The sequence below is a fragment of the Bos taurus genome, chromosome 4, assembly GCF_002263795.3.
Source record: "Bos taurus isolate L1 Dominette 01449 registration number 42190680 breed Hereford chromosome 4, ARS-UCD2.0, whole genome shotgun sequence".
In the NCBI taxonomy this organism is placed as follows: Eukaryota; Metazoa; Chordata; class Mammalia; order Artiodactyla; family Bovidae; genus Bos; species Bos taurus.
Window position 1 is genome coordinate 118294533 of NC_037331.1, and position 13579 is coordinate 118308111.

The window sequence follows — 13579 nt, forward strand, 5'->3', positions numbered from 1 at the left end:
ACATAAAAAAATCACTAGTCATAAAAGAAAAAATTCTGATAAAGTGAACTATATTAAAACTAAGAATTTCTGCTCATATCATTAAGTGAAAAGGAATCCACTGAATGAAAAAAAGATTTACTATATAGATACACATATATATACATACATGTGACTAAAGGATCATATCCAGAAAACACAAAGAACTCTTGCAATCACTATCAAAAACATAAACAAGTTTAAAAATGGGGAAAAGACCTGAAGACTCTTCACAAAAGATTTCCAAATGGCCAAAAAAAAATATGAAAAGATGCTCAAATTCTTATTATCAGGGAAATGCAAATAAAACCTTTTGTGCAATAAATACCATGACACTCATCAGAATGGTTAATTTAAAAAAAAATGCTAAGTATCTGTACAGATGAGAAGCAAATCACACCTCTTCTACAGTGCCAGCGGGAGTGTAAACTGGTACAACCCACTTTGACAAACTACTTCAAAGTATCTACTAAAGATGAACAAACCCACAACCTATAACCTAGAGGTCCCATGCTTAAGTGCAGACCTAACAAACGCATACACTCATTTGCCAAAAGCCATGTACAAGAACACTGGTAAACAGAACCTGAAAACGATGGAAGCGCCCACCAACAGTAAAATAAAAATAGACTGTGCTAGAGCCACACAACTACAGCATTATGGATGAATTACAACCACGTCCAACAGAGAGGAATTTCACAAATGCCGATGAGTGAAAGAAATCAGACACAGAACAGTGCATACCATAAGGTTCCGTGTATGTAAGTTCAAAACTAAGCTCACCTGTTAAAGCCAGGACAGTGGTTTCTCTTGGTGGAACAGAGAGGAACCAGACAAGGAAAAGGGACGGGCCTCTGGGACGCTGGCCATATTGTTTCTCAGTCTGTGTTCAGGACTACAACAGTGTGTTTAAAGTGCTTCAAGCTGGGCATGGATGATTATGTACTTCTGTTTATTTCAGCTTCAAGTCACACATTTAAACGAAATATGCTGTATCAGAGTCCACCAGTTCAGAACTGGTATTTCTTTATTCCAAGGTATGACTTGGCAGAGTGTTCTCAAGTTTCTAGATCACTAACTACACAAACTAGGCAATTCTCAACCAGCGTTTTCCACCTAAACCAAGAGACTGACTGAGTCTGAGAGGAGGAAGTTAGAAGGAGGAGGTAAACACAAATACCCCAAACTTACATGTTTTACATCGTAATGGAAACACAAATCACACAACCGTAACGCGCTCCAGTGCCAGCAGGGAAGGTGAAACATCAAAGTGGGTTGCTAAGGCCAAGCCTGCTTCCCGACCCCTGGCAGCAGCACAGAAGGACAGGGGGCCAACAACGGATGACTCCCTTCAGATGCTGCTTCCAGAGCACAAAGGACTTCTGCTCGGGGCCCTCAATCCCATCCACCCAAACGCCAGCTTTCGGAAAGGCGTGTGCTAACCAGGACGAGGGTCCTGGCTGGGCTGCGGAGGCTCGCTCCTGGCAGGGCTAGGAGACCAAGCTCGGCCCTTGCCCGGCGTCTGCGAGGGCTGCCCAGGTCCTGCTGGATACCCGACCGCACACTTGCCTACTGTGCCGGGCCACGGGGGGGGCCGGGCCACGGGGGGGGCGGGCCACGGGGGAGTCAGACCCCGGGGGTGCCGGGCCACGGGGTTGCCAGGCCAAAGGAGAGTAGGGCCACGGGGGGAGCCGGGCCATGGGGGGAGCCGGGCCACGGGGGAGCGGGGCCACGGGGGTGAGGCCACGGAGGGGAGCCGGGACACGGGGGAGCTGGGCCACGGGGATGCGGGCCACGGCTGCGGGGTGGGCTGCGGGGCCGTCGTCCGCCGCTGGGAGGGTGACCGGCTCAGGACAAGCCCGGGGCGAGCAGGACGCAGGTGGCACCGAGCACTCCCGGGGGCGGACAGGTGATAGCCGGAACCGCGCCGGGATAGGGAGCAGGTTGGCGCGGGGTGGGGGACGGAGCCTGGGAGAGAGGCGCGCCGCCGGGACCCTGAGGGAAGAGGGGAGGGCCGGAGGGGAGGGCAGGTGGGCGGAGGCGGGGAGAGGCCGACGAAGCGGGCGGAGGGCGCTCACCGTGGACTCCCGCACTTGGCTGTGAAAGTGCTGCTCCCGCGCTGACACCTCGTCCTGCCCTTCCATCCTCCTTCATGCCCGCCGCCTCGCCGCCCGCGCGCTCCGCCGCACCATCGCCTACCGGCTCGAGGGGCTGGACGGCCGCCCCGCCGGCCGGGACGGGAATAGGCGGACAGTCGGCCGCTACACGGACGGTGACCACAACCCAGGCTGCTGCCACAGCCGCCGTCTCAACCGCCGCCCGAGGAGAAGCCGCTCGGTCTGCCGAGGGCTGGCGCCTCGCGGGCCGGGGCGGGGCGGGGGGGGGGGGGGGGGGCGGGGTGTGACGTCAGAGGAAGGCGCCGTGCGTCAGAGGAGCGCGCCGAGGGCCCCTGAGGGGGCGTGAGGCCGGGGGCGGGGCCTAGCGGGTGGGACTTGGGGCCACGCCCCTCGCGGGAGCCCGCAAATTCCAGCTTAGAGCCGGGCGAGGGGCTACCTGTTGGTGTCGGGTCTCGCGGGAGCGCGAGCTAACGCGGGCGGGCGGCGCGCGTGGGACGACCCTGTGTGCCAGCTGCAGTGCGCTCTCCTCACCAGCACCGGCCCCGCCAGTTTCCTGGGCGGTGTCCGCTGGGAGGTCTCCGGCGGGAACCGTCACTCCGCCCAAGTAAGTAAAAGGGTCGGAAAGCCCGGAAACCTGGTTTCACTGGATCTGACCAGCGGTCGGGCTGCCACTGGCCTTGGACCACTCCACCGGGAAGACGTAGATAGCCCTGTATGTGCGGCCCTTGCCGGATCGGAGGGCGGGGGTGTTCTCGGGCCCCCCAGAGGCCCTCCACCCAGCAGTTAGTTTGCGGACCCGCAAGGGTTCCAAACAGAGGTAAAGTTAAAAAGTTAATCGCTCAGTCGTGTCCGACTCTCTGTGACCCCACGGACTGTAGCCCACCAGGCTCCTCTGTCTATGGGATTCTCCAGGTAGCAATATTGGAGTGGGTTGCCATGCCCTTCTCCAGGGGATCTTCCCGACCCAGGGATCGAACCTGGGTCTCCTCATTGCAGGCGGATTCTTTACCATTTGAGCCGCCAGGGAAGCCAATCATCTATAGTCCTGTATGGCAGCTGCAGTCCGCTCCCCTCACCAGCACCAGCCCCGCCAGTTCCCTGAGTGGTGTCAGTCCCCTACAAAAGTTCTCCTCCCAGTGCCCAGTCTCGAAGTCCAACAGAGTTACCGTAGGTGTCCCGCTAACACAATCGGCTGTTACCACTGCTTTGGGGGCTGCCCTGGTGGCTCGGACAGTAAGGAATCGGCCTGCAAAGCAGGAGACCCAGGTTCGATCCCCAGGTTGGGAGGATCCCCTGGAGAAGGGAATGTTTACCCACTCCAGTATTCTGGCCTGGAGAATCCCGAAGAGTCAGACACGACTGAACCACTAACACACAACAACCACTGCTTTTACAGTTGCTTCTGAAGGTCCTGGGCTTGAAACAAACATTCTGTGTCACTGTACTCTACACAATTCTGTAAAGTACACAAAAGCACAGCTACTTGTACAGGAGGCACACGAGGGACAGTGTAAGCCAGACATGTGAACATGTTTGGACATGTGAACACAGGTTCGCTTTTTGAAAGTTCACAACTTGAAGGTTCAGATGTAGGGGCCTTGCTGTAGTTCACCCCCCTTCTGCATTAAATACCTGTTGTTGTTTTGCAATAAAGATGACTTCAAAGGAATATTTCATTTAACTTTTAGATTTGGGGAGTATAAGAAAGCCACTTAAATTACTATTGCCTGTGAGCTTTCATCATCTCTAAGAATTCTTAGGAAACGAGACAGTCTATAGATTGCTTGCAGATTATTTTTATGATGTAAATTTATTTTGAAGTATTTTTTTGTGATTTTGAATTAAAATTTTTTTCATGACTCCAACTCTTTTTTATGGCCCCTGAAAAGCTTCTAAGGCCTCCAAATACTGTGCATAGAACGCCTCATGCCAGAAAGTGGTGGTGAGGACTTGGAGAGCATGAAACTTGTCCTGAGCCAGTGCTGCTGCTGTCATAGGCATATAAGAAACCAGGAACTACTTCCAACTAGTTAAACCCTGTGCTCATCTTTATTTTGTATAAGTCTCAGTGCCCTAAAGAACCATGGAAAGACAAAGAACTATCTGTTTTTCTGAACACCCAGCTTCTGAGAGCTGAGTTACATACCTGCCTGAAATGACCTGGATAATTTCTGGAGTAACGTCTCCAAAGCAGAGATTAATGAGATCCAATTTAAAATGTGTGAGATTTAGACACATATTCCAGAAAGTCAATACATGTGGCATTTCTGATCTTTCAGCACTCCAACCATCTAGACCTTTTAATTTCCTTTTATTCAGCTGTCTGCAGAGGTTCGCTTGCATTTGATCTGAGTTGTTTCCCTGTCTTTGGTACTTAAAACAGTGAGCCCGGGGAGTAGACCTCAAAAATGGCCACAAGCTCTTCCCTCTACTCTCACCCCTTTGCCTTGTGGCTTTCCCCTCCTCCTAGCAAGGAGCAGAGTCTGTTTTCCACCCCTTGAATCTGGGTCTGAACATGTGACTTGCCTTGGCCAAAGGAACATCAGAAAATAGGATACTCCTGAGACATGCTTGTGTGTTTGGGCTCGCCCCTTCTGACAGCCCCTGGGCACCCTCCAACTGCCACTGTGCACTATCGTCCCACCCAGTTGGAGGTATCTCTGTCACCCCAGCTGACACTCGCTTTTCTGCATCCCCCTAAAATAGGAAGCCCCCACACACAGTTTTTCGCCTCTGCTGGAAGCACTGCAGTGCAGTGTTCTCATTAACTGTAGAACAAAAATCAAACTCCTTCACCAGCACCCAAGACCTTGACTTTGGGACCCCATTCTGCCCTTCCAAGTCCTCCCCACTTCTCTGCCTAAAGAGCCCTTTCCTGCAGCCTGGCTTCCTCCTCTCACCAACCCCCTGGGTCTTCCCATTGCCAGCCCCTAGAACATTCACCACTTCCATGCCCTCTTTCCTCCTCTTCAGATTCAGAGCTATCACTATTTACTGTCCACACTGAGACCTTCCTTCCCCACGAAGTCTTTCCTGGGCAGTTCCAGTGTTTACTCACTCATTCATTCAAACACACGAACACACAAGGGAAAGAAGACGGCTTCAGTCCCAGCTCTGGGGGAGCTTAGAGTCCAAGAGAACCGAGGGCACACAGCATTCATCTGACACTTGGCACACACGTCCTTGTGTTTCATCTCAGCATTTCACATATCTGCGTCCACCCACAGTCAGAGTGCAAGCTCTGTGAGGTCTAGAGTATCTCTTCTTGCACTCTGTAAACTTCTGTGTACTTCCTACAAAACTCTTAGAAAAGAAGTGAAAGTCATGTCCAACTCCTTGCAATCCCACGGGCTATACAGTCCATGGAATTCTCTAGGCCAGAATAATACTGGAGTGGGTAGCCATTCCCTTCTCCAGGGGATCTTCCTAACCCAGGGATTGAACCCAGGTCTCCCGCATTGCAGGGGGATTCTTTACCAGCTGAGCCACCAGAGAAGCCCCATATCTATTAGAATGCTTTGACAAACATAGACGCTTCGCAGGTGTTTATTAGCCGATAGGTTGGTTACCGTGAGAAATTTCCCAAAGGCTTCTTCAAACTTCAGTAAGTCTTCAGAGCTACCGATGTAGACAGTTGTATGGTCCTTGCCAGTGTGTTCGCCATGATGACTTATGTGTCCACAGGTGAGAATACTGCTCCTCACTGTGTACTCTGGTTTCACTATCATGTCAGGTCTTTGAACCTGCCAGGATTTGGGATGGTTTCCTTCGTTCCACTACACCGTGCTTTGATTCTAGCTTGATTACAATGAGATCAAATTTCTAAGACGTAAGGACATAGAGACCAATTTTTTTTTTGTCTTTATACCCCGTACAAAACCCAGCCAAGCAACGTTCACGCATAACCCGAGTTCCTTCCCGCCTCTGTTAAAGGGCTTCTTTCTTTCCCTTATCCAAGCCCTCACAGTGGAGAGAGAAACAAGCAGAAATCTACTAGCAAGCCAGCTGTCTATCCTTAGTGAAAAACACAAACAAACTGTGACACACTCATGAAATGGAATTTTACCTGCGTGAAAAATCCTCAGACCACAGCTGCAAGCAACAATCCGGTGAGCCTCTACATCCGTGCTGAACAGGAAAATCTCCCCCAGCTTCCCAGCTCAATTAGAATCAAACACTAAGACCTCTAGGCACCCGGGAACCCACCCCTGCCCACCTCTGCAGCCCCCCTACCACGCCCCCATTGCTCTGTCCAGAACATACTTCCCATGGATCACTACTGTGCCCTTGTCACTTAACATCACAGCGTGAATGTTATCAACACAAACCGACCCAGAGGCTTGCTCACTTCACCTTGTTCTCTTTTCCTCTAAACAGGACTGTTGTTTATGTATGGGCTCATTTTCTGTCCAGTCTAATTTGTTTGGTTCGCTATTTTCCATCGCCAAGCACAGTTCCTGTCAAATACCAGGAGCTCAGTAAATCTTTCTTAGATCAAGAACTAAACGTGTGCATGAGAGAGAAAGAGAGAGGTGACGGGATGAGGGGTGGGGGGGATAAAGAGAGAGAGAGAGACGGGGTGGCAACTAGCTTTTGTGGAATAACCACTACACTCCTGGCTTCTCATGTGCGTTGTGTAACTTAACCATCACGGCAACCCTGTGAAGTAGGCGCTGTTGGCTCTGTTTTACCACTGAAGACCCTGAGAAGAGGGGAAGTGACCTGACGTGTTCACACAGTCCACTTTCGAACCCAGGTCCGTCTGATCACTAAGTCCTGTCCTTCCCACAGCACAGTTGCCCTTGTGCTGTTGGACTGTTCCTTGGACTATACAGTCCGTGGGGTCGCAAAGAGTCGGACACGAGTGGGTGACTTTCACTTTCACAGTTGCCCCTTGTCATGCAGTAAAACCACAGCCTGAGTTCATTGTGGGTGACACAGAGGAGAACTTCTAGGTGCCTCTGTTGCAGATTCTGCCCTAACCACTCATCTCCCCTCCCCTGAAGTTTTCTCACCCTTACGTGTGCCTGAGTACGTACTGAAACCTACCGGTCCATCCAGGCTCCCTCTGCCCAGAGCTGCAGAGGCGGTATAGTGCTCAGGGCTCTCCAGAGGAAAAGAGCCAAGAGGAGATGCAGAGAGACAGACACGATGGACAGATAGACATACAGATAGACAGAAGGATAGGCAGATGGACAGACAATATAGATAGACTGATAGACACCATGGACAGATAGACAGACGGATAGACAGATGGATAGATGGATAGGCCAAAGGGGTGGCTACATAGATAGACGGACAGATGGCCACAATGTGCTTCCTACTTCCGTTCTCTTAGTAAAAGCCAAAGTTTCTTGGGGAAGTGGTTGATTCTAGGGCTGAGGCAAGAAATATACAAGATAAGCCAGGAGCATCTTGTAGTGCCAGAAAAGAAGAAAGTGATCAGGGAGTTCCCTGACAGTCCAACGGCTAAGACTCCATGCTCTCACTGCCAGGGTCCTGGGTTCAATCCCTGGTCGGGGAACTAATCACACAAGCTGCAGGACACAGCCAAAAACAAGAAACAAATGTTGATCAAAACCCAAATCAATAAAGGTACGGGGGTGTGACAGAGGGACACAGGCACCAACCTGAGAGTTAAAGCAAAAATAATTTGAACATAAAAATAAATAGCAAAGTATTGGGTTAAATCAAAGTATAAAATAAATATTCATGAGTCAGTATTGATACAAAAAAACATTAACTTTGTTAAATTATTCCCCTCGGAGAAGTGGACTTACCTCCCCACCCCTAAGTGTCACTAAATGTATTGACCTGCTTCCAAAAAACAGATAAAAGGAGGAAAAGTCAAGTAACTGCAGAGGAGAAACCTGGGGGTCAGTGTGAGTACCAGCAGCGGTGAGTCACGGTGGCAGCATGCCCCCTTGATGTGGGTAACGAGAATGGCCCTTCACCCATGAGGTCTTCCTCCCCAACACACACCCTCACTCCAACCATGAGAAAAACGTCAGACCAACCCAAACTGACCTGTGTTCTACAAAACACCAGACCAATACACCCCAAAGTCATCAAGGTCATCAAAAACAAGGTCAGTCTGGGAAAGTGTCTCAGTCCAAGGCTCAGGTTGACAGTGTATCAACACTGGTTCGTTGGTGGTGATAAACGCACCGGAGTAAGAGGAGGAAGCAAGGGAACTTGGATATGGGGGACACGGGGACTCACCATCTTTGCAACCTTTCTGTAAATTGAAATTTTAAACTTTATTTTTTTAATAAGGAAGAGAAAGAATACCAGGTAGCTTTTAAAATCTCCAGGAGGATCAGAGAACCAGATTGAAGGAATGACGCCCAGTCAAGCAGTGGTCCTTGAAGATCCCAGTGCACCATTTCTGAGCGTGAACATAGCATGTCCACAGCTTACTTGACGGCAGTCACTTGATTTTTTAATTTGACCGAGTCATGCAGCGTGTGGGATCTTAATTCTGCAAACAGGAGCCAGACCCATGCCCCCTGCCTTGGAAGCGAAGAATCTTAACCACTGGACTGCCAGGGAAGCCCCCTGACACTGTTATAAGTGCAAGCTCACTCTGCTCCCCGCACAACAAAACCTTAGGAATCTGAGAGACAAGGTGGCCGAGAAGACCTCTAGTCTGTGACATTAGACATTAGTCTGTGTCTCAAAATAGCTATCTCATGGGGGTCTGGTTGCCAGGTTCTTTTATAGATCAGAGGTGAGGGAGGTGAGGAAACAAAAATGTCTTTGTCAGTCACTTGGTTGTATCCAACTCTTTGCAACCCTATGGACTGTAGCCCACAAAGCTCCTCTCTCCATGGGATTCTCTAGGCAAGAATCCTGGAGCGGGTAGCCATTTCCTTCTTCAGGGGATCTTCCCCACCTAGGGATTGAATCCAGGTCTCCTGCATTGCAGATGGATCCCTTACTGTCTGAGTCACCAGGGAAGCCCCAAAAAGGCCATTAATCTTGCAAACATCAACTAGAATGTCAAGCCTCAGGCAGGAGAAGTGTTAACTTCTTCCTTCCTGCCATCCACAGGCGGACAGGGTTCTGAACGAAGGCACTTTAGTTGAACGGTCAGGCGGGGGGCGGGGTTCTCTGAGGCGGGCCATTATGTATGCTTATAATAGCAACAGCAAGGAAAAGCAGGTCAAAGCAACCGTCCCAACATGGAGGCCGTTGCTGTTGCTCAGTTGTATCTGACTTTTCAGCTCCGTGGACTATACCCCACCAGTTTCCTCTGTCCATGAAATTCTCCAGCTAAGAATACTGGAGTGGGTTGCCATTCCTTTCTCCAGGGGATCTTCCTGACTCAGGATCAAACCCGTGTCTCCTGCAGTGCAGGTAGATTCCTTACTGTCTGAGCCACCAGGGAGACCCAACGTGGGGACAGACCTGGCCTCTCCCTGCCTTCTAAGACTCTCCTAAGTCACTCCTAAGACCTTTCCTCCCCGGACCCTGGCAAACTGGCAGAGCCTGGGTCATGAGCACACATCTGAGTGGCAAAGGAAGGGAGAGATGTTTTCCCTTTCTCTCACGGGAGGGGTCCCTGCTTCATAGGGAGGGGAAGTCCCCTGACATAGGAAGGGGCTTCGAATACTGTTCAGCCAAAAGGAATTATATGGTCCAAAGACAGAGTTCTCTAATGGCCCAGTGTGATCCAAGTATAAAATCTAAATTGTAAAGACATGAATGGACTTCTGAATTTTGGTAGGTGATGACCATCCAGTGGTTTGCTGGAGGCCCCCAGCACTGGTTTGTGGAAGCCAGTGTTTGCTTTTAGGAATTCCGCAGTTATTAAGCACAACATTATTTAAGACTAAATTAGATAAACGTTGTTGTTGTTTAGTCACTCAGTCGTGTCTGACTCTTGTGACCCCATGAACTGTAGCCCACCAGGCTCCTCTGTCCATGGGATTCTCCAGGCAAGAATCCTGCAACGGGTTGCCATGTCCTCCTCCAGGGGATCTTCCAGACCCAGGGATCAAACCTGGGTATTCTGCTTGGCGGGCGAATTCTTTACTGCTGAGGCACCAGAGAAGCCCTATATAAACTTACACTTAATTAATTATATTTCAAAAGGTAAAAGCTACTGAAAACCCATCATGTCCTAATTACTTTATTATACTTTCCTTGAGTCTACTTACATCTTCTTTACATTGACGTGCTGCTCCTTGTGCAGTGACCTCTCACTGGGAGCTGGGATCGGCCGTGCCAGGAGCCAGTGGAAACCAGGAAACTTACACCATGGAAACCAGGAAACGCTGCAGACCAGAGCCTTTCCTGCCCCCTTATCAAACTGGTTATTAGTTACAGCACACCAATGAAGCCAGCAAAGATTTTAGAGCCTAAGATGAAGATTTTCCATATCGTGGGCTGAAGTCAAACAACAGATGGTCAGAGTGGTCATCCTTTCATGGAAACTGAGCAAAACTTGCTGATGGGGATCATCTCAAGTGTCTGGAGCACTGGACCAAGAGGTCTCCTGAGGGAGAATCAGGAAAACAATCCTGCCAGTGCCAGCCGGCAAAGTCGATCAGGTCCCGAGAACGTGCACAGTGGGGCTGAGAAAGAAAACTACAGCAAAGGAATCTTACAACAAAGATGGGGTCGAGAGGTTCAGACACGTCTCCACAAAGGGAAGCGGTCTGACACCGGCTTTATTTAGCATCTTATATTTATACAGGAGAGCGTGAGAAAGACAAGACAGTTAACATTTTCTTGGTTGACCTATACATCTTACAAACAGTTACAAGAAATCTTGAGAGCATGGGAATGGCACCCTGTTATTATTTCTTGCACCAGATAACATTTCCCTGCGCTTGAGAAGTTTGCACAGAACTCCAGGTGTCTGCAGTAAATATTCGCCTAATCTCTGGGGTGGCAGGACAGAGAGCTATGTTTGCAAGCAAACCCTCAAGGACTGAGGCAGCTCCCAGAGCTGTGTCCTTCAGACAAAGGACCCCGTTCTCACGGGCAGCTCCCCGCATCTCCCCCTTTCTTTTTATATAGGCGCACACTTACGTTTTTTTAACCACAGACCATTTCCATAGATGGAAGCCTTTATCATCCATAGATCATCAATCAGTTTTTTAATTAAACAAGGTACGAGGAATAAAACAGTTATGGACTGACCCTCCCAGCCCACCAGTTGGAGAAGGGGAGGGTCGGGAAAATAAGCCCAGTAAGCACTTGAATATTCTTCAGAATGTGCAGTATTAATCTGATTTAAGATAATTAATAAGGTTATCAGGAAGCTTAAAGGCGATATTGAATCGCCCTGTACAGCAACACGATTTTGTGCCTCTCGCATCAATGTCTGAAGTTGTTGCTGAGATGGTAATTCATCATGCTCTTGAATCGCCAATCTCCTCATCTGGTTTACTAGAGATCGTCTCCGCCGTGTGTACCAACCTTTCCGGCAGCCAGCGCAGTGCTTCAGCATCTTGTGGGAAAACACAAACATGTCTTCGTCCCCAAATTATTACAGGATCTGGTCCATACCATTTTCCCACAAGTGGGTCTTTCTAAAAGACTTTAGGTCTTATTGTTTGTGCATCAAAGTTCCAAAATCGCTGTGTTGTTGAACGGCCACTTATATCCAATTGTAAAAAATTTAGAACAAATGAAGCATGGTTTAGAGAATTGGAGGGGGTAATGAGATACAATTCCCCCTTCTTTAGTTTTTGCAATTGATGTGTGAGAGTTTGATGTGCCCATTCAATAATTCCTTGACCTTGAGGATTATAAGGGATACCCGTTTTATGTGAGATAGACAATTGTGTACAAAATAGTTGAAAATTTTTTCCAGTGTATCCTGGACCATTGTCTGTTTTTATGGTCTTAGGGGTTCCCATAACAGCAAAACATTTAATGCAATGAGCTATACAATGTTTGCTAGCTTCTCCAGATCTAGAGAGGCATGTAAAAAGCCGGAGACGGTGTCAATAGTAACATGAACAAATTTTTGTTTACCACATTCAGGAATATGGGTAACATCTATTTGCCATATATCGTTTGGCAACAGTCCTCGGGGATTAACTCCATAATGGGGGACGCTAAAAAATTGAGGACATGTTTGACATTGTTTAACAATCTGTCTGGCAGCTTCTCAAGTAATGTCAAATTGAAGTCTTAAGCTATTGCTGTTTTGATGGTGTAAGCTGTGGGAAGTTTTTGCCATTTGTTCCAAGGAAGGAAATATCATACGTGTAGCTTCGTCAGCCAAAGCATTGCCTCGTGCTAAAGGTCCAGGAAGTCCAGAGTGAGCACGAATATGACCAAAATAGCATTTATTAACTCTGGAGCAAATTAAATGTTGTATATCACGAAAAAGAGTTTGGATAGTAGAATTCAGGGTACCAATAAATGGAACAGTCTCAATAGTGTTTAAGGCTCTTATGATATATTGACTGTCAGAATATAAATTAAATGGAGCAGCGATTTGTAATAGAGCCTGAAAAACGGCAAATAGTTCTACTTCTTGAGCAGATTTATAATTAGTATGCCAGGTGGCAGGATTGTCCTATATAATCAAACTAGCTATTCCATTAGAAGAGCCATCAGTAAATACAGTTAGGGCGTCGGCAAGGGGCTGAGAAACAACGATTTTGGGGAAGAGAAATTGGTGATAATGAGCAAATTGCAAAATTTTATCTGAGGGATAATGATTATCAAGCCATCCACTAAACTTGACAAGCCGAATTGGCATTTTCATAAGCAAGCTGTTTAGCCAACACCATTCCCGCCTGCTCATCCCCTATCATTTTCCCAATTGCCTCAAGCAGGCAGGCAACAAAATCCTGATATGGTTCATCTGGCCCCTGGCGAATTTTAGATAAATCTTCAGTCTTTTTATCAGAATTTGGAAGTTTTTTCTATGTTTGTAGAGCCACAGAACTAATCTGAGGGTAGGCTCCAGGCAAATAATTAAGTTGATTATTAGTGTCTCGATAATCTCCCTCTCCCACCATAATTTCATAAGTGGTGTTCAGTCCCTGTCGCTGATTGATATCGGCTGTGATCCCACACTGTTCAGCAAACTCAGATTTCCATAGTAAATAATCTCCTCCAGATAGACAAGCCCGAGCAACCTGTTTCCAATCATTGGGTGGCAGATTTTGATTTCCTAAAGCCTCTGTAATAGCCTGAGTAAACGGCACAGTCGGGCCGTATTGTGCACAAGCCATTTTTAACTCTTTTAGTTGCTTAAAGGGTAGCGGTTCATAATACCTCTGCTGTTGAGCATTTTCAAATACTGGATAGATTCCTGAAAACCCAGGAATATGTTCTCCTTCATCATTAGCTCGCTTAATCGCTTGTTGAAGAGGAGATAATAATATCTCACTTCTAATTTTTATGTTTTCACCAGGCAAAGAAGCAGGAATAGATATAGGCTCTCATAGTTCTACAAAAGGCGGAGGTGGGTC

At 48.3% G+C, this 13579-nt stretch overlaps 1 protein-coding gene and 1 long non-coding RNA gene across 5 annotated transcripts in view; one reads left to right on the plus strand and one right to left on the minus strand.

Moving 5' to 3' along the window:
- Positions 1-2379, minus strand: part of LMBR1 (limb development membrane protein 1) — a 132922-nt gene extending 130543 nt beyond the window's left edge. For all 4 annotated transcript variants that reach the window (XM_024990682.2, NM_001075786.3, XM_024990680.2 and 1 more), the window contains exon 1: positions 2097-2379. In XM_024990682.2, the coding sequence (XP_024846450.1) occupies positions 2097-2162 (66 nt within the window). In that variant the 5' untranslated portion in view covers positions 2163-2379. The remainder of the gene's footprint in view (positions 1-2096) is intronic.
- Positions 2380-2537: 158 nt separating this feature from the next.
- On the plus strand, positions 2538-12538 carry LOC112446462 (uncharacterized). Its single transcript, XR_003034473.2, has 3 exons — positions 2538-2739; positions 6094-6244; positions 10333-12538. It is a non-coding gene; the product is annotated as an uncharacterized lncRNA (long non-coding RNA).
- The last annotated feature ends 1041 nt before the right edge of the window (positions 12539-13579 follow it).